The sequence below is a fragment of the Diaphorina citri genome, unplaced genomic scaffold (assembly GCF_000475195.1).
Source record: "Diaphorina citri unplaced genomic scaffold, Diaci psyllid genome assembly version 1.1 scaffold40, whole genome shotgun sequence".
Taxonomy (NCBI): domain Eukaryota; kingdom Metazoa; phylum Arthropoda; class Insecta; order Hemiptera; family Psyllidae; genus Diaphorina; species Diaphorina citri.
The window spans coordinates 275,756-300,681 of record NW_007377477.1 but is presented as its reverse complement, the minus strand read 5'-3'; the positions used below and the strand labels follow the sequence as shown (position 1 = coordinate 300,681).

The following is a 24,926-nucleotide window of genomic DNA, read 5'->3' as shown; positions in this document are numbered from 1 at the left end:
CCCGGTAATGATTTTTTTTTTTTTTTTTTTTTTTTTTTTTTTTTTTTTTCTTCTTCTTCTTTTTAGGTTTAGGTTTTTTAGGATGAATTTTTACTTCGTAACAATCAGTAGCAATAAAAAACTGCTACACAAGACTCATGTGGTCTGTGTCGCTCACATTGTCCCTCATCAGATTGGCAAGAGACACAATACTTCCCAATTAGGTGCTGGGTCAACACGAGAAAGTAACCTTTCAAATAGTAACTATTTACAATCGGAAATATTATTTACTTTTTTGTCGACCGACGCGACAGTGCGAATCGAACCAGGACCTTCTGCATGGCAAGCGAGCACGTTACTACTGAGCTAAACATTTGTGTTTGCTCCACAGGCAAATACATTTCCACCCTCCTCCTATCCTTAACAACCATGCTTCATTTAGAACTCCCCCATGTGAATGTGCTGTCTAAAATGGATCTGGCATTGAAACACAAGAACCGACTTCTGTTCGGGTTAGACTACTATACTGAGGTGCTGGATTTGAACTACATTCTAGATCGACTACAAGACGATCCCATCAATTCCAAGTAAGTAGTACATATGTAGATGTGTAAGGAGGGAGTGAGTTATAAAAAAGAACCACTCGGTCAATGAGTCAGATCCTAACTTCCTATACCTACCCATAACTATATACCTATACATATTGAGTTGGAGAGTGAGCTCATTTTTTTAGGGTCTGACTCATTGTCTGAGAAGTTCACTGAAAAGAGAAGTTGTTTCTTATTATAGATAACTCTTTTTTCTTTCTTTTTTTAACTTCTTTAACACTGACTCTCAGGTCTACTTTCCTTTGAAGCATGATAAACCCTTTGTAACCTCTAGCTAACCGGGCGGGTTGTATAAGGCGTTGATCGACATTTATGACAAGCATTTAGGTATGCTGAATACAATTAATATTCGCTTTATTTCTTCTCGCGTTCCCAGATACAAGAAGCTGAACCAAGCCCTGGTGTCTTTAGTCGAGGATTTTGCCCTGGTTCACTTCCACCCTCTAAACAAGACTGAAGCCCGCTCCCTACTCAAACTAAGTCAGGCCGTGGACAAGGCCAATGGCTACGTGTACGGGAACAAAGAACATGTTACGGCACAGGCAATGCTGTCCTCGGTGTTTCAAGCGCAGAGCGAGGAGGAGCGGATAGGCGCCGAAAGGGACGTGTATGCCTGAGGGATTGATTTTCGCCTGAGGCGGGGAAACAGATTTCGTCTCGGGCGGGATTCAAACCAGGATTCCCCTGAATCTACGAAGCTGTCATCACCATTCGGCTACAGCTGAAGACGCTACAACAACAATAACGACAATCTACGAAGCCTTATTTCGTACACAAAAAGAACACTCCGAGGCCTAGGTGTAGGGGGAAATAGCCCTAAAGGATGGGTTAAGCTACTACGAATCTACAAACCTGCGGCGTAGGGCTTCTCTCCGAGATATTTTTTTTTACAAAGTCACAATTTATTTTTATTTTTTATTATTATTATTTATTTTTTTTTATTGTATATCGACAGAGCGGAGGAATCGCTCCCAAGATCTACCCGAGCCACCCTTGCCCAACTCAGATCCGGTTGGTGCAAATTACTCCAGCACTGCATGGCCAGAATAGACCCCTCTGTGCCAGATCAATGTCCCAGGTACAGTGGATCACCTCACGACGTCCATCACCTCTTCAATTGTCCAGACCTTCCAACCATCCTGGACCCAACAGCCTTGTGGACCAATCCCGTAGAGGTGGCGCAGCTCCTGGGCTATAAACTGGAAAAGGTGAAGAAGGAGAATAATCTTCCTATTCAAGGATTAGGTGGTAAAGAACGACTGCGGCATTAACCTCGCCTGGTGGTTACCTTCCACTCAAGAGTCTATTATTATTATTATTCAACTTACGAGTTCCGTGTCCTCGAACAGACTCGAAATGAAGAGCACATTATGCCACCAGTATTGCTGACAGATTTCTGCTCCGCCATCTACGACTGACTTCCAGCGAGGTCCTTCTCCCAAGTAGGGATACACCCAAATAGCGAACGCAATGGTGGCTAGGATAAGTGGGTATAAGCTGAAATCAGGTGTAAAGACTTTATTGGACCTTCTGGCAAAAAGGTCTCTAACCTTATGCGCCTTTTGCGGACAGTCTCTCTAACTATAAATGAAGTAAACATGTAGGTATAATGAGTCCGAGAACGAACCCTATCTGTCTTTGATAAAATGGAACGAACCTTATCTGTCTGGGATAAAATGGAACGAACCTTATCTGGCTGGCAACAATGGAACGAACCTTATCTGTCTGGGATAAAATGGAATGAACCTTATCTGTCTGGGATAAAATGGAACGAACCTTATCTGTCTGGCAACAATGGAACCCGTGATCTAGCGCTTACAAGACAGACTCGCTACCTTCCAAGCTAACAAGGCTGGCAGTATTCTTTGTAAAGACATCAAGTGTTCTCACAGTGAACTGTACTTAAAGTGTTCTCACAGTGAACTTGAGCTATGCTTGAGCTCTCGGAAAAAGGACCCTTAGGGACATGCCAAACTTGATCGCCAGTCACCAGATTTCATCAAAATTGAATTGACTAACTGTTCGAAATTCGTTGAGTTGAACTTGAGGTGTGTCCACAACTCCACACACAGTCGACCGGCCGTCGATCTACAAGGTGAATCTACGTTATCAAGGCAGTGTGGACGGTTCAGTTGACTATGTTATATCTTCCTTTCCTTTTAGATACGGACGGCCGGTCGATCATATGTGGACACATCTTTGGATCTCAGTAAAAACATCAAGTGTTCTCACAGTGAACTTGAGCTATGCTTGAGCTCTCGGAAAAAGGACCCTTAGGGACATGCCAAACTTGATCGCCAGTCACCAGATTTCATCAAAATTGAATTGACTAACTGTTCGAAATTCGTTGAGTTGAACTTGAGGTGTGTCCACAACTCCACACACAGTCGACCGGCCGTCGATCTACGAGGTGAATCTACGTTATCAAGGCAGTGTGGACGGTTCAGTTGACTATGTTATATCTTGCTTTCCTTTTAGATACAGACGGCCGGTCGACCATATGTGGACACATCTTTGGATCTCACCTGCCTCGGTGGTGCAAGACGCTCGCCTGGTAATCAGGAGGGCGTGGGTTCAATCCCCGCGTACTCACCGAATTACTCGATAGACGATTGTGGACACTATGTTGATGTGGCCTCGCTCTTTGATTAGAGGTGGTGCAAGACGCTCGCCTGGTAATCAGGAGGGCGTGGGTTCAATCCCCGCGTACTCACCGAATTACTCGATAGACGATTGTGGACAATATGTTGATGTGGCCTCGCTCCTTGATTAGAACACGTGCCAGTAGAAATCCAGCGAGATAGAAGAAAGCGTCCAAGGTTTGAGTTGTAGATGTCAGAAGGAAATATGAAGTTTTGTGGAGCAGCTGAGGGCAAAGAAGAACGAGAGGAGAATCAATATGTGTAGGCTTGAGGCCCGTTCCCACTTGTTGTTCGGAATTAAAAAAAAAATCGTGTAGTGCGTAGTGGGAACATCCATTTAAATTACATAGCTTATAGGACCTTCGGAAAAAAATCGGATGAAACTCACGACAAGCGGCAGAGGTCCATCATGGTAGGACTCTGCCGGGGCCGGGGTATACTCAAAATGCTGACGAATAACCATCAAACTTAACATCCCCACTTTCTCTCCATCCCAGTTCCTCTTGTGGTCCTTAAGGTTCGACCTGCAGTATCGGTAGGTACCCTTTCGGATACGGACAGACTCACTCGCTGGAACTTGGAACTGTCATGAAAGCAGTAATGATCCGTTGTCGGTCTGATGAGCACAAAGTTCAACTTACCCTTTCGAAGAAAGCCATGTTCCTTGCGTATCCCATCCCAAAAACTTCGCGATGAAACATTATCACTCCACATATGGTCAAATATTTGATGGCATGTATGATAGACACTTCATTATCGTCTTCAGAAGTGCGACACAGTCTCCTCATGTTGCTGATGAACGAGAAAGTGGTGAGAAATGACATCGCTGAAATGAAGCAAAGCGGGGAGCTTAACGTCAGAATTTTTAGTCTGAGACTGGGGAGGAAGGATTTGAAATTTTAAAAGAGGAGGCTCACCTGATTGTGCAAGTTTGTCGGTCTCGCGAGGCTGAAAAAGAAAAACGAGCCGAGATTTAGAACTAAGGAGGGTTGTACCCGCAAGCTTTACTGGACAAGGGGTTTTGCTCTAAAATCGGTCCAAAAAAGGTTGACCGACCCCTGCTCCGTTTTGGATGGCTTTGAATTTTGAATTCCTCAGAGCTCTATACTGATGGTCCTCTTTGGTTTTCGACCGACTGTCCTTTACGGGCGAAACGGCCAGAGTGCTTCCTCCGACAGTGAAACAAAGTCAGGTAAGGCGATATCCACCTTACCTGTTCTGGAATCCAACCTCTGAACTTAGAGCTAGCCAAGTGCTGAAAGCCAGGTGCAGTGTGCGATGTTGTTTTCAAGGGTCCCGGTCCTAGTGGACAACCTCGGAGTATCAGACTTTCAACAATTTCTTCCTCAAGATTCCAACTGGAGATTCGAACAGTAAAGTTGTCGCCAAGGAGATAAGGGTTGCCATAAATATATCCCCACCAGCCCTCAGGAGCTGAAAAAAAGGGGAAATAAATGTTAAGGGGTTTTTTAAAAGAGGGAAATGGGCTTCAGCAGAGAGAAAATCATGAACCAAAGATGATAAGGGTTGCCATAAATATATCCCCACCAGCCCTCAGGAGCTGAAAAAAAGGGGAAATAAATGTTAAGGGGTTTTTTAAAAGAGGGGAAATGGGCTTCAGCAGAGAGAAAATCATGGACCAAAGACCTTTTTTTTCGCTTTTTTCGCCTTGTTCAGACGAGGGAAAGTCACAAAAGATCTAACCAGGTCGCAATGACATAGGGCGTTTCGATGGCCCTACTTATATTGTGCCTAAGAACAAGCCAGGCGATGGCCCTACTTATAATAGTACGAACTTGTGCCACCCACTCACGCTCAGACAGGGTCGGTCAGAGAGTCTCAGTATGAGTGGCCGACATTGAACAATTTTTTTTATTTCCATGACAGTTCCAGCTAGTCAGTGAAATTCGCTTTTAAGCTGACGTTTGGTTTTGACTGTAAAATTTTATGAGTGGACGCCCTTCGCATTCAACCGTTGCTATTTCTTTAGCAACGATTTTCCAGTCCATTTTTTCCGAATTTCCAGTCTACTTTTTCAAGATTTTCCACCCTATTCCCACTGCGTCACAACAGATTTTTTTTTTTCTTCAAGGTAAAGTTCCCAAGCCCTTGTCGGTCGATTCTTCCTTGGTGTCTTTGAGTTGTTTTTCCATTGCTTGCTGTTCAGTTCCATATTGGTAATCAACGATTGTTCCCATCACCATCAGTATGACCAAGAGTAACAGTCCCAATCTACAACATTAACAATATCAGCATTACAAAGACTTGTCAATACTTACGAAATTGAACGTATTGTAGTATTGGGAACTTTGGCTTGTAGCATGATCAGAAATGACGACAAAATAATGCACTAGATACATATGGAACGTTATTCTGCCTAGAGGTCTGAATATAGGGTGACACAGAAAATCCGAAATAAAGCCTGGAAAATATAAAGTTACATGTATGTAGGTTTACTATTTTTATAGTTCAATCGTTCCCAGGAAGGAGGGCCAAAGCTATTTTAGCTACTAACTAACATATTAAGGAGCGCGGTAGCTCTCCGCCCCGCCAAGCGCAGTTCTCATGAAAACGTAGTTATACTTAGAGAGATAGATAGGGAAAAAACTTCATAACATGCATAAAAGAAGAAGAATACATGTTCAAGAGTACCTAGTAAATATTTGCCTTCATGAAAACGTAGTTATACTTAGAGAGATAGATAGGGAAAAAACTTCATAACATGCATAAAAGAAGAAGAATACATGTTCAAGAGTAGTAAATATTTGCCAGTTCTTACAGGTACTCATGAAATTACAGCAACGTGGTATCGTCTACAACTCTACAATCACCATTCTACAGTAATACTCGTATTGTAGGTATACATCCTAACATGAACTTCTCTAGAAACCTCTCTGCAAAGTTTGAATGACTTGGGCCGAAAACTAAAGTCCTGAGAAAAGTGAACTTTTTCGACCTTTTTCTAAACTAAAGTCCTGAATAACGGCCGAACCGTACATTTCTCGAAGTTCGACCCAGGGAGACTTTTGATCTACATTTAATAAAGAACCTCTCTGCAAAGTTTCAGCTACTTGGATGGAAAACTGAATTCCTGAACACAGCTTTATTAGCTCCGTTGGCGTAGGTATACATCCTAACATGAACTTCTCTAGAAACCTCTCTGCAAAGTTTGAATGACTTGGGCCGAAAACTAAAGTCCTGAGAAAAGGGAACTTTTTCGAGCTTTTTCAAAACTAAAGTCCTGAATAACGGCCGAACCGTACATTTCTCGAAGTTCGACTCAGGGAGACTTTTGATATACATTTAATAAAGAATCTCTCTGCAAAGTTTCAGCTACTTGGATGGAAAACTAAATTCCTGAGAAACGCGCTTTCTTTATTAGCTCCGTTGGTACTTACTCTGCACTGCCCAAAGGGTGCTGTTCCTCAAATGTGTCCTGTAGAGATCCCCCTGCCTTGTGCACTCTTTATTGCGAGTAGAACTGGGAGCATATCCCCACATGTTATCAGAGAACACTTTACTGATCCAAACAGTATCCAAACTATTGTCTGGTCCTTGGCTTTGACACATGAGGACCAAAGTACAGCCGATTAGTGCTACGAGAGAATAGCCCGCTGAGGTGAACATCTAGATGGGGAAATACAGAGGTGGGGCAAAAGTTGGGAAACGCTTGAATAACTTTGGAACGGCTGAGGATAAAGGCTTGCAATAAAGACGCAATTTGATGGATTTCTGTCTATTTCATTATTATTATTAAGAAGTACAGCCGATTAGTGCTACGAGAGAATAGCCCGCTGAGGTGAACATCTAGATGGGGAAATACAGAGGTGGGGCAAAAGTTGGGAAGCGCTTGAATAACTTTGGAACGGCTGAGGATAAAGGCTTGCAATAAAGACGCGATTTGATGGATTTCTGTCTATTTCATTAATATTATTATTATCAAAAAAGAGGTTTGATAGAGGAAACTGTAATTTCTAAGGTCTTATCGTCCCGAAAGAGCGAAGGGAGAAGGAAGACAGGATAGCAGAAAGACAGCCGTTCCTAAAACGAACCTTATATGTTCAGCATAAAATCTCGCCTAGGGAATCGAACCCGCGACCTAGCGCTTACGCTGCCAACCAAGCTAACTAGGCTGGCCTGACAGTCTGAAGCTCTCATATATTATCATTATGCTTAGGTACATCAATTATTTATTTATTTATTAGAAATTAGAGAATGGCTTAGATACCTATTGTAAGGTTAGATACATAGGTTTGTTGGCAATAAGACACCCTGATAAAAAACAGTTAGCATAACGGGAAAACTTATGGTAATTAAGCTTAATTAAATAAAGCTCCATTATAATTATAGGTACTTAATATATTGAGTATACAGTAGAACCTCGATTATTTCAACTAATTGGGCCCGGGGGTAGTTGAAGTGATCGAGGTTGAAATGATCACTTTCTATGATATGTCAATAAAGTAGAATAGATATTTACTGATTATACACATGGGCTATAGGTTATTTTTATCATTTAATCAATTTTTACTATTTTAAATTTAATTAATTTTATTTTCTTTAATGCAATTTGTATTATATTCCATGTAATTGTATTGTAAACTATCCCGTCTGGGATTTTGAATAAATAAATCAAATCAAATCAAATGATCTTTTCCTCTGATAAGATAGGATATCCTTTGGAAGATAGGATAGGAAGACCTAATTGAAAGTTGAAGTAATGGACGTTGAAATAATCAAGGTTCTACTGTACTTACATAACTATGTTATCAGAAGATACCTCAGTTTGGTACCTACTTTGTAATGTCTAAGGGTGCACACCTTTATTGGCAAAAAGACTTACCCTTCTTGGCTAACAATGTCTTGTGGCAATTAATTCCCCACGTTGAACTGATCCAAATTCTGATGGTCTCTACAAAGTGAATAAGTTAATTAATTATTAATATGTGTATCTGTTGTAGATATTATGTGTATCTGTTGTAGATTGTAAATCTTTCTTTGTGTAATTATAAGTAGGTAGGCATATTAAATTAATACCTATGCCTACCATACCAGTGTCGGATTAAGTCCACAGATAACAGAACTACTTAAAATTGGTCCACCATACTTCTTTATAGACTGTGCAAAAATTAAATATTCCAGCCTAGTTAGCTTGGTTCCCGCTCGGGATGAACTTTTATTCTGAATAATCTGAATAGATCAGATTCGTTCACGGACCACTTTCCAACATGAATTTGTAATGTGTGAGTTTTTGGCGCCTCCACCATTTGGTATGAAAAATAGTGGAGATGTCAAACTCACCAATTGCAAACATTGTAAAACACCTATTCAAAGAAAAAATTTGAAATTTTTGTTCATCCTCGGAACGGCTGACTTTTTCTTATCCTGTCTTCCTTCTCTCTTCGATTCCGGGACCATAAGACCTTAGCAGTTACATACAATTGGCATACCTGCCTGTAATTTGGAGCACCCCCCCTCCCCTCAATCCACAATTGAGTCATGAGAGGCCCCCCCGCGCCACCTTTGGGGGGGGGGCGAAAATGTATAGGTATACCCTTCTGCTGCACTTACTTACCACTTACCGAAGATTACAAGTGATTCTTCGTCCTGAATTTTAAAGCTTTGTTCACACATACCTCATCGCGTCGATTGATGGATGGTCTGTCAACGAGGTGAATCTATGTTGTCGATGCAGTGTACGGTTTCATCGATCGACGACTGACTTTCAAGAGACGGGGTTGACTATGTTTGGACACACCTTAAGACAGCCACCAGCAGATCGGCGCAGAGGACAAGGGTTTATAGCTTCCCCTTTTGAATAGAGCTGTGTTCGATTATGTGACTTTTTTCAGTCATCATACGAAATTTCTCTTTGGACTGGCAGCGGGTGTGGTAGGGGGCCATTCTTTTCCAAAGAGAAATTTCGTATGATGACTAAAAAGAGAAAAATCACAATCGAATACAACTTAACTCACGCCACGCCACTAGAAACTATAATGTTAATCAAATAGGTTAGGTACTCATGAGAACTTTCAGACCCGGAACATCAGTGTATGGTGAAGGGTGTGACTCGGGCGATAAGATGCGTGAAGTTTAGCTATTAATAAGGTGCGTGAGGTTAGCATGAGATAAGGTGCGTAAATACCTAGAGCGTCTGCCTTGTGAGCGCTCGGCCGCGGGTTCGATTCCAGCCCGTGGCGGATTTTATCCTGAACGGATGATCTTCTTTCTCGGAATGGCTGACTTTCTCCTATTCCGTCTTCCTTCTCCCTTCGACCTAAGGTTTGGATGCATTGGTCTGCGTGACCGAACTGAGTGTTATCTCCATCTATTAAACCTGATGGTGTTATGACAGACGCATCCAGCACTGTGAAAACCAAATAATTATATTAATGAGAGAAGGGACTGTTACCTGTTGTGCCCTCCACTCATGGTGAGATCGTCTGACATACAGTGAGTCAAAAGCTTCAGATTGTCTGAGAGACCTAAGTCTCGAGATTTTTCCGCCACTTACGCTCAGACCTCGGTCTGTGGGACGGTCTGAGTATGAGTGGCAAATATTGAAAACCAAATAATTATATTAATGAGAGAAGGGACTGTTACCTGTTGTGCCCTCCACTCATGGTGAGATCGTCTGACATACAGTGAGGCAAAAGCTTCAGATTGTCTGAGAGACCTAAGTCTCGAGATTTTTCCGCCACTTACGCTCAGACCAGACCTGGGTCTGTCGGACGGTCTGAGTATGAGTGGCGAACAAGTGTAAGTAGACGATGCTTCACATTTTACTCTATTGATTGTTAGATAGATTAAAATCTTCACGTCTTATCCTTGTATGAGATTTACCTCTAGTTTCCTTATTGCTAGGCGCTGATTCAAGGAAGTCCCTTATCGCGTTTACAGTTAATTATACATAATACATATTAATTTTCCATGTCGATTTTACATAATCATGAAAACGTAGTTATACTTAGAGAGATAGATAGGGAAAAAACTTCATAACATGCATAAAAGAAGAAGAATACATGTTCAAGAGTAGTAAATATTTGCCAGTTCTTACAGGTACTCATGAAATTACAGCAACGTGGTATCGTCTACAACTCTACAATCACCATTCTACAGTAATACTCGTATTGTAGGTATACATCCTAACATGAACTTCTCTAGAAACCTCTCTGCAAAGTTTGAATGACTTGGGCCGAAAACTAAAGTCCTGAGAAAAGGGAACTTTTTCGAGCTTTTTCAAAACTAAAGTCCTGAATAACGGCCGAACCGTACATTTCTCGAAGTTCGACTCAGGGAGACTTTTGATATACATTTAATAAAGAATCTCTCTGCAAAGTTTCAGCTACTTGGATGGAAAACTAAATTCCTGAGAAACGCGCTTTCTTTATTAGCTCCGTTGGTACTTACTCTGCACTGCCCAAAGGGTGCTGTTCCTCAAATGTGTCCTGTAGAGATCCCCCTGCCTTGTGCACTCTTTATTGCGAGTAGAACTGGGAGCATATCCCCACATGTTATCAGAGAACACTTTACTGATCCAAACAGTATCCAAACTATTGTCTGGTCCTTGGCTTTGACACATGAGGACCAAAGTACAGCCGATTAGTGCTACGAGAGAATAGCCCGCTGAGGTGAACATCTAGATGGGGAAATACAGAGGTGGGGCAAAAGTTGGGAAACGCTTGAATAACTTTGGAACGGCTGAGGATAAAGGCTTGCAATAAAGACGCAATTTGATGGATTTCTGTCTATTTCATTATTATTATTAAGAAAGAGGTTTGATAGAGGAAACTGTAATTTCTAAGGTCTTATCGTCCCGAAAGAGCGAAGGGAGAAGGAAGACAGGATAGCAGAAAGACAGCCGTTCCGAAAACGAACCTTATATGTTCAGCATAAAATCTCGCCTAGGGAATCGAACCCGCGACCTAGCGCTTACAAGACAGACGCGCTGCCAACCAAGCTAACTAGGCTGGCCTGACAGTCTGAAGCTCTCATATATTATCATTATGCTTAGGTAGGTACATCAATTATTTATTTATTAGAGAATGGCTTAGATACCTATTGTAAGGTTAGATACATATAGGTTTGTTGGCAATAAGACACCCTGATAAAAAACAGTTAGCATAACGGGAAAACTTATGGTAATTAAGCTTAATTAAATAAAGCTCCATTATAATTATAGGTACTTAATATATTGAGTATACAGTAGAACCTCGATTATGTCAACTAATTGGGACCGGGGGTAGTTGAAGTGATCGAGGTTGAAATGATCCTTTCTATGATATGTCAATAAAATAGATATTTACTGATTATACCTATGGGCTATAGGTTATTTTTATCATTTAATCAATTTTTACTATTTTAAATTTAATTAATTTTATTTTCTTTAATGCAATCGTACTATATTCTATGTAATTGTATTGTAAACTATCCCGTCTGGGATTTTAAATAAATAAATAAATCAAATCAAATGATCTTTTCCTCTGATAAGATAGGATATCCTTTGGAAGATAGGATAGGAAGACCTAATTGAAAGTTGAAGTAGGTAATGGACGTTGAAATAATCAAGGTTCTACTGTTCTTACATAACTATGTTATCAGAAGATACCTCAGTTTGGTACCTACTTTGTAATGTCTAAGGGTGCACACCTTTATTGGCAAAAAGACTTACCCTTCTTGGCTAACAATGTCTTGTGGCAATTAATTCCCCAAGTTGAACTGATCCAAATTCTGATGGTCTCTACAAAGTGAATAAGTTAATTAATTATTAATACGTGTATCTGTTGTAGATATTATGTGTATCTGTTGTAGATTGTAAATCTTTCTTTGTGTAATTATAAGTAGGCATATTAAATTAATTAATTCCTATGCCTACCATACCAGTGTCGGATTAAGTCCAGTCGAGCCTATGGCGTTTCCAGCGGGGTTCCATTGAGGCACTTTGTGGTCTGCAGGATAACAGAACTACTTAAAACTGGTCCACCATACTTCTTTATAGACAAATCCTGGCTGAAAACACGCAACGCAAGACCTTCTGCTTATGCAAAACAAAGTCATTACAGCAGAAAGGTAATGCTAATTAGGTTAAGTACTTCCAGTGGCGTATCCTACATGAAAGCTAAGGGCATACCTGCCTGTAATTTGGAGCACCCCCCCTCCCCTCAATCCACAATTGAGTCATGAGAGGCCCCCCCGCGCCACCTTTGGGGGGGGGGCGAAAATGTATAGGTATACCCTTCTGCTGCACTTACTTACCACTTACCGAAGATTACAAGTGATTCTTCGTCCTGAATTTTAAAGCTTTGTTCACACATACCTCATCGCGTCGATTGATGGATGGTCTGTCAACGAGGTGAATCTATGTTGTCGATGCAGTGTACGGTTTCATCGATCGACGACTGACTTTCAAGAGACGGGGTTGACTATGTTTGGACACACCTTAAGACAGCCACCAGCAGATCGGCGCAGAGGACAAGGGTTTATAGCTTCCCCTTTTGAATAGAGCTGTGTTCGATTATGTGACTTTTTTCAGTCATCATACGAAATTTCTCTTTGGACTGGCAGCGGGTGTGGTAGGGGGCCATTCTTTTCCAAAGAGTTAAACAAAACACTTACCGAACTGCTCGATAGACGATTGTAAGTATAATGTTTGAAGTTTTGGTGTGATCTCGTCGTTTGATTAGAACCCGTGCCAGGAGAAATCCAGCTAGGAAGAAGAAAGAGTCCAAGATTTGAGTTGTAGATGTCAGAAGGAAATATGAAGTTTTGTGAAGCAGCTGAGGGAAAAATAATCAATTTGTTAATTAAATAGAAGAGTCCTATGGTGGGTTTGACTAATCTTCTTTTTAGCCCCTAACTACCTGTTAACTTAACAGCCCTGTTAGATCTATACCAATCAAATGGAACTTAACAGGCCTTCTAAGGACTCATAAATTATTGGTAAAATCTAGCACTAGATTTCTGGCATAAGTTACCTGTTCGAAGTAAGCCATATTCCCCGCGAATCCCAAACCAAACAGTTCCCTATGGTAGATAATCACGCAACACATGGCTAGATATTTGATAGCATGTACGATAGATATTTCATTATCTTCATTAGCATCGCTGCACAATCTTCTCATGTTTCTGATGATGGAGAAGGTGGCTAGAAATGACAGCGCTGAAATGAGAAAGCAAAAATCGGGAGTTTAATTTCAGGACTTGGGGGATGAAGGATTAGTGATTTGCAATATTTTTCCAGATGTGCAAACATGAGAAATTGAGCAACACCAAGACCGTATCCAGGATTTTGTCAAGAAGGGGGCCAAATAGTGATGTACCGTACCGGGACACGAAAAAAAGTCGTGCGACCATGCGACTTCTATCCGATGAAAGTCGGTCCGGATCAAAGGAATGTCGCGTAGCAATGCCAGTGGAAACGTGTCGCGCGACTCTTCATTTTAGTTTGTTTTTTATTATGAGTGGGAGTGCTTTAATTTTAATAAAATTTTAATTTTTTATATAATTTTCATCACCCTATATCACGTTGAATACACAGCTTAAAAAAATAAATAAATTAAAATATTTTTTAATTGCAAGTGGAAACAGGTCACGTCGCGCGACAAACGTCGCGCGGTTTTGTCGGGGAGTGCTTTAATTTTTAACAGGTCACGTCGCGCGACAAATGTTGCAAGTGAAAACAGGTGACCTGTTGCACGACAGAGGTCGCGTTGGTGGAAATCCACCTTTAAGGTGCGATAGACGGAGGGTTTTTTACGCTCGCCTTTTTTTCAAAAGCTGCAATAAAATACATCCTGCGTGTGTAAAAACTCTCCGTGTACTCGTAAGTTTAGTAAGAGGAGGATACCAGTAACATTCCCTCGTAACATCGTCTGGGATGCATCTCCTCGTTTGAAGCAACGGGAAATGTCTATGCTATGGTTTCTACGCCACGATACTCACACCCACAACTTTCCTATCAGAGGCATGTGTCTCTCCTCCATTTCCTTGCCGGAGTAACACATGACGGACGTCAACTCCACACGGAATGAAATGTTGTGCTCTCCAACACCCAAATGGCGAACGCAATGTTGGCAAGGAGAAAGGGATACAGGCTGAAATCAGGGAAAATGTAATAAAGTTCTTTCTGAAGACAAGTGTACCTACACCCAACATACGAGTAAGTAAAATAACCGGGGATCGCCAACCCGTCGATCGCAAGCTACCTGGTAGAGACATTTTCTGGTAGCTCGCAGCTAGCGGACAGTCGCACAAGCTGAGAGCAACTCTCATAGGAACCAAAAATTTCGCGTCGTTACGTCGAAGTCGCACGTCTTTACGTCGCGTCTTAAATTTTTGGTTCCCAGATTAAAGGTAGCTCGTCAAAGGTCTCCCAGTCATCTGAGTAGGTCGCGACCCATAAATAAAGGTGTTAGACCGATGTTAAACCTCCATTAAACAAAGCACTTACCGAACTGCTCGATAGACGATTGTAAGTATAATGTTTGAAGTTTTGGTGTGATCTCGTCGTTTGATTAGAACCCGTGCCAGGAGAAATCCAGCTAGGAAGAAGAAAGAGTCCAAGATTTGAGTTGTAGATGTCAGAAGGAAATATGAAGTTTTGTGAAGCAGCTGAGGGAAAAATAATCAATTTGTTAATTAAATAGAAGATTCCTATGGTGGGTTTGACTAATCTTCTTTTTAGCCCCTAACTACCTGTTAACCCAAAAAAGGTTGACCGACCCCTGCTCCGTTTTGGATGGCTTTGAATTTTGAATTCCTCAGAGCTCTATACTGATGGTCCTCTTTGGTTTTCGACCGACTGTCCTTTACGGGCGAAACGGCCATTGCAACGCATGGAAAACATTTGAAATGATTTCTCCACCCTGGTAGGCAGGTCTGTACTTTTGAACAGCACTCACCCGCAAAAAGCTCCAAACAGTTTTATCCATGTCGTACGGGGGCCAATCTCGGGTTTGATTGTCGTAGAATTCCGGATAGAGTTGATGAGATTGGGGTGAGAATGTAGCGGTGGGAAGACAGAATTGAGTGCGAAAGTTTCTGATGGGAACTCTGGTTTGGATGCATTGGTCTGCGTGACCGAACTGAGTGTTATCTCCATCTATTAAACCTGATGGTGTTATGACAGACGCATCCAGCACTGAAAACCAAACCAAATACAGGAAATTAGGTTATCGGGATGGAATAGTACACACTGGACTCCGCTCAAGAAAAGACCCTCATTCCAAGAAGTATGTAAAAGTCCTTAATAGACATACACCCTAAAGAGAATAGTTATACATACCTATGTCTATGTATGTGAAATAGTAAATAAATAGGTAGGTAGGTATACTTGTTTGTTTCTCTTATTATTCACATACATAGGTAATTATGAGAACTTGTTTATAGAAAAAAAATAATAAGAAAATAAAAAAATCTGGTGTGAACATCACACGACTTTCCTTATCCTATTGAATGATGCTAATTTTTTGTTCTATAGTAACTGTTACAATATCTCTAACCGTTTAGTCAGTATAGCTGAAAACAGCCAAAAAACGGTCGAAAACCGCCAAACAGCGGTCAAAATACGGCCAATCGCAGCACCTATCTTAACCAAAAGTTTTGTGTTACATTCTTGTCTCATTTCTGGACTACACACCAAATTTCAAGTCTCTAGCTCATACCGTTCCCGAGATAATATTGAATTACACCGAAAACCGCCAAAAAGCGGTAAAATGCCGCCAACCGTTGCACCGGTCTTAGCCAAAAGTTTCGTGTCGCATCCTTGTCACATTTCACAGCTACACACCAAATTTCAAGTCTCTAAAAAGGGGAAATAAATGTTAAGGGGTTTTTTAAAAGAGGGAAATGGGCTTCAGCAGAGAGAAAATCATGAACCAAAGATTTTTTTTTTCGCTTTTTTCGCCTTGTTCAGACGAGGGAAAGTCACAAAAGATCTAACCAGGTCGCAGTGACATAGGGCGTTTCGATGGCACTACTTATATTATGCCTAAGAAAAAGCCAGGCGATGGCCCTACTTATAATAATACGAACTTGTGCCACCCACTCACGCTCAGACAGGGTCGGTCAGAGAGTCTCAGTATGAGTGGCTGGCATTGAACATTTTTTTTTATTTCCATGACAGTTCCAGCTAGTCAGTGAAATTTGCTTTTAAGCTGACGTTTGGTTTTGACTATAAAATTTTATGAGTGGACGCCCTTCGCATTCAACCGTTGCTATTTCTTTAGCAACGGAAAGTAGACGGAAGTGACTTAAGACTTGTCAATACTTACGAAATTGAACGTATTGTAGTATTGGGAACTTTGGCTTGTAGCATGATCAGAAATGACGACAAAATAATGTATCAGATACATATGGAATGTTATTCTGCCTAGAGGTCTGAATATAGGGTGACACAGAAAATCCGAAATGAAGCCTGGAAAATATAAAATTATATGTATGTAGGTTTACTATTTTTATAGTTCAATCGTTCCCAGGAAGAAGCGCCAAAGCTAGTGCTACTAACTAACATATTAAGGAGCGCGGTAGCTCTCCGCCCCGCCAAGTAAGAAAAGTTTGACCGCGCTACTAGGTTATAAATTGTTAAGTTATAAATTGATTAAATTAAAATTGTTTAGGTTATAAATTGTTTAGGTTATAAATTGTTAAGACCGGTTTTAGCGTCACCTATGTTAAGCTACGCCGAGCAAGGCCAATAAATGGATGGGTGACTTAAATATTAAAAATGATTTTAAATCATTACATGAAAGTAAAATCAAAAAATCAAATCAAGAATGATAATAAACTGAATATTAAACAAATTATCATTACATGAAAGTAAAATCAAAAAATCAAATCAAGAATAATAATAAACTGAATATTAAACAAATTAGGTAGGTATACTTACATGAAAGTAAAATCAAAAAATCAAATCAAGAATGATAATAAACTGAATATTAAACAAATTAGGTAGGTACATACTACATAGGTACTGATTTTTTCTAATCACGATCGAATAAACTACGGGCTAAAAAATTCCCGGAGGGACGGACCCAGCTTCTTACTTACCGAAACCTCCGCAAATATGAACCACAATCATCGTGAACATTCCTCCCGCATAAACAATTCTCAGAACGGGAGCAAACATCACATGGTACCAAACGTTGTACTCCACTTCGGGTTCCAGGAACAAGGCTCCAATGTAGAAGACGATGAAGTTGGACCCGAACATGAAAACGGCTAGGAGCACCTTTTGTGCCTGGAACGTAAACAAAATTAACATAGGGTTTCCGAACAAGAAGGAAGATTGGAACAATATTTCAACGGGTTATTTTCTGGTGTTCTCGTGTTGACCCACCACCTAAATCGGAAGTATTGCGTCTCTTCTCGCCCATCTGATGAGGGACATACTACGGGATGGACATGCTACGACACAGACCACACGAGTTTTATGTAGTAGTTGTTTCATTGCTATGATATAAAAACGGCAGGCGGTAAAACACTTGTGTTAACCCGATAATTTAAGTTTTAAAACTTGCTCCAATCAATCCATAATTTAAAAGTTTTATTATTTTTTTTACCTTGTTTAACGCCCTACAGGGAGGGCAATTACTAAACAAAGTACCTATATTGAATCTAATAAAAATCATATAGGTATTATTCCTAACTTGAAGAGAAAAGAGTTTTAAAACTTACTCCGGTGAATTTGAACTGTTTCTTACCTTTTAAAGTTACTTTTTCGGAGTTTCGACCTCAGATTTGGATTTTTCACAACTTTTTACGTAGGAATTGACCATTTATTAATAATTTTTACCCATTTACAACTCCTCCATTAAACCTTCCTTCTTACTTACCGAAACCTCCGCAAATATGAACCACAATCATCGTGAACATCCCTCCCGCATAAACAATTCTCAGAACGGGAGCAAACATCACATGGTACCAAACGTTGTACTCCACTTCGGGTTCCAGGAACAAGGCTCCAATGTAGAAGACCATGAAGTTGGACCCGAACATGAAAACGGCTAGTAGCACCTTTTGTACCTGGAACGTAAACAAAATTAACATAGGGTTTCCGAACAAGAAGGAAGATTGGAACAATATTTCAACGGGTTACTTTCTGGTGTTCTCGTGTTGACCCACCACCTAAATGGGAAGTATTGCGTCTCTTCTCGCCCATCTGATGAGGGACATACTACGGGATGGACGTATAACCCCCCCCCCCTCTTCGAGCTTAATTTTTCTCTTGTACTTTGGGCCAGACTCCGAAAATTCACCCACACCCCCCGTCCATTAGTTTTTGGACTCTCGGGCCCTCCCTCAATAAAATCCTGGATACGGCCCTGGGAGGGAGCTGTAACTGCCAAGGTCTTATCGTCCCGAAAGCGAAAAGAGAAGGAAGACAGGATAGGAGAAAGTCAGCCGCTCCGAGAACGAACCTTGTCCGTTCAGGATAAAATCTGCCCCGGGCGGGAATCGAACCCGCGGCCTAGTGCTTTCAAGGCAGACGCCCTGCCTCTAAAGCTAACTAGGCTGGGTTGAATAACTTTAGAACGGCTGAGGAAAAAATCTTCGAGAAAAGAAAGTAAGAGGGAAATATTTTATGGGAATTCTTACCAGACTGACATCATCCAGAACCCAGTTTCCCTCTGGAAGTAGATGACTACGGACGGTACAATGTGTGCGATAATGAAAGACGCGCTCAGAATTACAGTACGGTGCGAGGGATAATTTTCGGCCAGGGTAATAATAACCAGGCCGATGAGGAACAACTGGAATTCCGTACTCAGAAACCACGAGAGTGAGATACACTGTAAGGTAAAATCATAACATATTTTATTAGAGGTCAATCTTTTTTGACTGGGCGGGGCGGAGCGCTATCGCGCTCCTTATTCCAATTCATATAGCAAATATGATTCAATTCATATAGAAAATATGATTCAATTCATATAGAAAATAAATGCCAGCGTAGTTAGCCTGGTTGGTAGCGCGTCTGCCTTGTAAGCGCTAGTTTGCGGGTTTGATCTGGTTCCATTCCCGCCCGGGACGGAATTTATCCTGAATGGATAAGGTTCGTTCTCGGAACCCTTTCCAATATAAATTTGTAATGTGTGAGTTTTTGGCGCCTCCACCATTTGGTATGAAAAATAGTGGAGATGTCAAACTCACCAATTGCAAACATTGTAAAACACCTATTCAAAGACAAATTTTGTTCATTCTCGGAACGGCTGGCTTTCTCCTAACCTTTCTTCTCTTTTCGATTTCGGTACGAAAAGACCTCAGCAGTTCCAGTTCCCTCTACCTATCCCAGCAGGGAACTCAATAGGTAAGCCGTATTTTACTTATTATGTGACTTCTTTTATAGTCAACATGGCTGAACCAATGAGATTGTGAGATTCCACTTTGTGGAGCAAGTGTGGACGTCCAAAGCGGAATCTCATTGGTTCAGCCATGTTGACTATACAAAATGTCGCATGATAAAATACGGCTATAGTGTTCCATGGCCCACATTTTCAACTTACAAGAGGAGTCGTCTCGTACAAGCTGGAAATGAATAACAGACTATGCCACCAGTAGTGCTGACAGCTTTCTGATCCGCTATCCACGACTGACTTCCAGCGAGGTCCTTCTCCCAAGTAGGGGAACACCCAAATGGCGAACGCAATGTTGGCAAGGAGAAAGGGATACAGGCTGAAATCAGGGAAAATGTAATAAAGTTCTTTCTGAAGACAGGTGGACCTACACCCAACATACGAGTAAGTAAAATAACCAGGGATCGCCAACCCGTCGATCGCAAGCTACCTGGTAGCTCGCGAGACATTTTCTGGTAGCTCGCAGCTAGCGGACAGTCGCACAAGTTGAGAGCAACTCTCATAGGAACCAAAAAATTCGCGTCGTTACGTCGAAGTCGCACGTCTTTACGTCGCGTCTTAAATTTTTTGGTTCCCAGATTAAAGGTAGCTCGTCAAAGGTCTCCCAGTCATCTGAGTAGGTCGCGACCCATAAATAAAGGTGTTAGACCGATGTTAAAGTGATGTTAAACCTCAATTAAACAAAAACATAACCTTCTTCATTTTCCTCTTACATCACATTTTGTTTCTTACTTTGTCTATGACATAACCTTCTTCATTTTCCTCTTACATCACATTTTAAAACGTGACTTTCACTGACGCACCTAATAACACCTCGGAGCACTCGCGGCGTAGGGTGGCCCTAAGCAGAGGGGCCCTACAGGGATATTTAGACTATTTAGGCCCCAAATGTAATAGTGATTTGGAGCATCCGACGCGCGACGTGTTTTTTTGGACCTCGCCGTGCTCAGCATGATTTTTTTTTTCTTGAAGAGGTTTGATAGAGGGAACTGTAACTGCTAAGGGCTTATCGTCCCAAAATCGAAGAGAGAAGAAAGACAGGATAGGAGAAAGCCAGCAGTTCTGAAAACGAACATTATCCGTTAAGGATAAAATCTGCCCCAGGCGGGAATCGAACCCGTGGCTTAGCGCTTACAAGGCAGACGCGCTACCAACAAAGCTAACTAGGAAGGCTCCCAAAGATATTAAATGGGAGTGTTTTCCTACTGTGCCTACTCGAATAACAGGAAAACACTTCTATGTAATCTTTAGGAACTTAGGAAGGCGTTAATCCCGTTAATCGTTTAGGTCGCTCAACGCATAAAGTTGACCTCGCCGTAAAAAACACGTCCCAAGGTAAATTTGTACCTTAAAATTATCTACTTTAACCATCTCTAAATCGTACGTTAAAATTATCTTTAAATATCTACTTGTGGGTTCCGTTTATATCTACAATTATGTGTAGTTACAGGTGTAACTGACCATTAACTTTAATCGCCACCCAAGAGGTAGATATATAGGTATGTAGATACCTACTTAAAATATGTAACTACCTACATATTATATTGTGCCGGCCAAATACGCTCAGACGGTCTGTAATGGCAAGTTCAGCTCTCAGACGGTCTGTCATGGGTCTTAAGTCCAGTTCTCAGACAGTCTGAGCGTGAGTAGCCGGCACGGCACCGTACCACTGAGGTTAACAGGATTAAGGCTCCCAAAGATATTAAATGGGAGTGTTTTCCTACTGTGCCTACTCGAATAACAGGAAAACACTTCTATGTAATCTTTACGAACTTAGGAAGGCGTTAATCCCGTTAATCGTTTAGGTCGCTCAACGCATAAAGTTGACCTCGCCGTAAAAAAACACGTCCCAAGGTAAAATTGTACCTTAAAATTATCTACTTTAACCATCATTCTCTAAATCGTACGTTAAAATTATCTTTAAATATCTACTTGTGGGTTCCGTTTATATCTACAATTATGTGTAACTGACCATTAACTTTAATCGCCACCCAAGAGGTAGATACATAGGTATGTAAGTACCTACTTAAAATATGTAACTACCTACATATTATAGTATGCTGGCCAAATACGCTCAGACGGTCTGTAATGGCAAGTTCAGCTCTCAGACAGTCTGTCACGGGTCTTAAGTCCAGCTCTCAGACGGTCTGTCACGGGTCTTAAGTCCAGCTCTCAGACAGTCTGAGCGTGAGTAGCCGGTACGGCACCGTATCGCCCACACACATTTATAGCCGATCTTACCACTGAGGTTCAACAAGGGCTTTCTTTCCCCGGGCGGATTTTATACTGACCGGACAAGGTTCGTTCTCGGAACGGCTGGCTTTCTCCTATCCTGTCTTACTTCTCTCTTCGATTTCGTTAAGGCGTTAATGCCGTTATTATTATTATTATTATTAAACAATTAGATCAAACTTTATTTACAGATGGTAACATAAAGTTTATTAGCGAGACCTTTGTGAAATGGTACTTACTCTGCACTGCCCAGAGGGTGCTGTTCCTCAAATGTGTCCTGTAGAGATCCCCCTGCCTTGTGCACTCTTTATTGAGAGTAGAACTGGGAGCATACCCCCACATGTTATCAGAGAACACTTTGCTGATCCAAACAGTGTCCAAACTAAGAGGTCCGGCTTGTTGACTTTGGGATATGTGGACCAAAGCATAGCAGACTAAAGCATGGAGAGAAAAGCTCCCCGAGCCTCTGATAGGAAAGTTGTGGGTGTGAGTATCGTGGCGTAGAAACCATAGCATAGACATTTCCCGTTGCTTCAAACGAGGAGATGCAATCCAGAAGATGTTACGAGGGAATGTTACTGGTATCCTCCTCTTACTAAACTTACGAGAGCACGGAGAGTTTTTACACACGCAGGATGCATTGTCATGCAGCATTTGAAAAAAAAAGCAAGCGTAAAAAACCCTCCGTCTATCGCACCTTAAAGCCTTAGGATGAGACCTATCCACATCAGACAATGTGGTCAGATAAAGATAAACCCTTGGGCACGGACCTTTGATAAAATGTGTAATGTTGATATTGTTAATGTTGTAGATTGGGACTGTTACTTTTGGTCATACTGATGGTGATGGGAACAATCGTTGATTACCAATATGGAACTGAACAGCAAACAATGGAAAAACAACTCAAAGACACCAAGGAAGAATCTCCCGACAAACTCGTAAAATCAGGTGAGCTCAATATTATCCAGCAGGAAAGAAATTTAATAATAATGATATGTAGGTAGGTCTCTAGATTTCCCATTTTATATACCTTCTTCCGAGGATGAGTCACCATAATACCTGTATGACAAGTTTTACAAGGAAAAGAAATCAAAACTCGATTACAAAACTCTCTAATTGTCCATCAGCAGGAAAAGTTGATGGTGTTGCTCAGGGTCTAATTTAGAGGGGGGCGAGGGGGCCCGGGACCCCCAAACCGGTACGGTACATCACTATTTGCCCCCTTTCTCGACAAAATCCTGGATACGGTCTTGGTGTTGCTCAACTTCTCATGTTTGCACATCTGGAAAAATATTGCAAATCACTAATCCTTTATCCCCCAAGTCCTGAAGCTAAACTCCCGATTTTTGCTTTCTCATTTCAGCGCTGTCATTTCTAGCCACCTTCTCCATTATCAGAAACAACAAAAAAAAAAAAAAAAAAAAAAAAAATCGGGTCTTACCTAAATACTACCTCGCCTCGGTGGCGTAGTGGTCAAGACGCTCGCCTGGTAAACAGGAGGGCGCGGGTTCGATCCCAGCCGAGGCAGGGAATTTTATCCTCATTTATTTGAGAATTTGACCACATAATAAAGGGTTAGGTGGTAGAGAATGCCTCCGGCGTTAACCTCGTGTTGCGTGATTATCTACCATAGGGAACTGTTTGGTTTGGGATTCGCGGGGAATATGGCTTACTTCGAACAGGTAACTTATGCCAGAAGTCTAGTGCTAGATTTTACCAATAATTTATCAGTCTCTAGCTCTTACCGTTCTCGAGATATTTTGTTTACAGGCAGACAGAAGGACAGACAGACACACGGACCAATGGCTGAAACTTTGTATTTAGGCTCTAGGGATCTCAAAACGTGTTTTGGCACTGAAAACTGACCATCGAAAATTTGACCCGATTACATTACTTTCCTCCCTATAGGATAAGGAAAGTAAAAACAAATCATCAATAAGAATTTATTTCCTGTAGTAGCTACCTGACGTTCATTATCATTTTCCTGATAATTATTATTTTTACTGTCTCTCCCTTCTTGGGTGTTTATTATGCAACTTTTCTCAGCCATGTACCATTAATCCAGCTCTAGGGACCTCAAAACGTGTTTTGGCACTGAAAACTGACCATCGAAAATTTGACCCGATTACATTACTTTCCTTCTTATAGGATCGATGAGTTTCAATCAAATTGATTTGAAGTTCAATCTATGAAAGCGGGATCTGTACCATTATGTCGAGATGTCGGGTGCTATTCAACCATTGTCCGACAGATTTATCAACGAGAAAGATAAGTCCAACTCCTTCAAGTAGGAAATTTTCTCTTCAGTGGATTTTTTTTTCCTTATCTTTTTTCTTCAGAAAATCCCCAGATTGAAGTAAATTTACGCGGATGGATTTCAAAGTGGGCCTGGCTCGGTGAATTGTAGACTATATGTTATTAGATACGCGTAAAAATTGAAATTATGCACAAACAATTTGTATTTATCTCTTTGTAACCTCTTCAGTCTGGTGGTGCCCTAATGGGTATAAGGATGTAGGTTCCTAAAAAAAGAGGTACTTTTGCATAGTTAACTTTATTTCAACACTTTTAATTAATTTTCTACAGAACTTTAATTTGAAGTGAAAATGTAATTTATAAAATTGTTATCTATTACACAAGATCTTGTTTAGCGGAAGTAAAGGGACTTTTTAGTCTCATTCTGCAGGTAGAAACACCTGTGAGCCCCTTCCCACTTGTCGTCCGGGAAAAAATCGTGTCGTGTGTAGTGGGAACACTCTCGTTACCTACTTTGCCTGCACAACATTCGGAAAAATAATCGGGTGAAACTCGCGATAGTTGGGAACGGGCTCTAATGAGGAAAGGAAAACGTATGTAAGGTACTCGTACCTAAAAAAGCTACCTTTCAGGGCCCGTTCTCGAATGTCCTGTAGGCAATGTAATTTAAATGAGAATGTTCCTTCTTACGAACGACACGATTTTTTTCCGAACGACAAGCGGGAAGGGCCTTAAGTTTTGTTTCTACACTAAATTAAATTCACGTCTGCCTTTAGCACTAACCCGGATTTTCTTTAAAAAAAACACCTTCAAGTTTTGTTGCTACACTAAAAAATTACGTGTGCCTTTGACTGTTTGGC

The 24,926-nt window shown here is 41.1% G+C and overlaps 1 protein-coding gene and 1 long non-coding RNA gene across 2 annotated transcripts in view; one reads left to right on the top strand and one right to left on the bottom strand.

Annotated features, from left to right (window-relative positions):
* LOC113469093 (nose resistant to fluoxetine protein 6-like) overlaps window positions 1-14,267 on the bottom strand; it is a 20,344-nt gene extending 6,077 nt beyond the window's left edge. Inside the window, exons 1-5 of the mRNA XM_026826543.1 lie at window positions 14,171-14,267; window positions 5,348-5,461; window positions 4,147-4,169; window positions 3,871-4,055; window positions 3,302-3,453 (exon numbers count right to left, since the gene is read on the bottom strand). Coding sequence (XP_026682344.1) covers window positions 3,302-3,453; window positions 3,871-4,055; window positions 4,147-4,169; window positions 5,348-5,461; window positions 14,171-14,232 — 536 coding nt within the window. The 5' untranslated portion in view covers window positions 14,233-14,267. The remainder of the gene's footprint in view (window positions 1-3,301; window positions 3,454-3,870; window positions 4,056-4,146; window positions 4,170-5,347; window positions 5,462-14,170) is intronic.
* Window positions 14,268-22,272: 8,005 nt separating this feature from the next.
* Window positions 22,273-23,212, top strand: LOC103513224. Its single transcript, XR_541591.1, has 3 exons — window positions 22,273-22,296; window positions 22,622-22,758; window positions 23,174-23,212. It is a non-coding gene; the product is annotated as an uncharacterized LOC103513224 (long non-coding RNA).
* The last annotated feature ends 1,714 nt before the right edge of the window (window positions 23,213-24,926 follow it).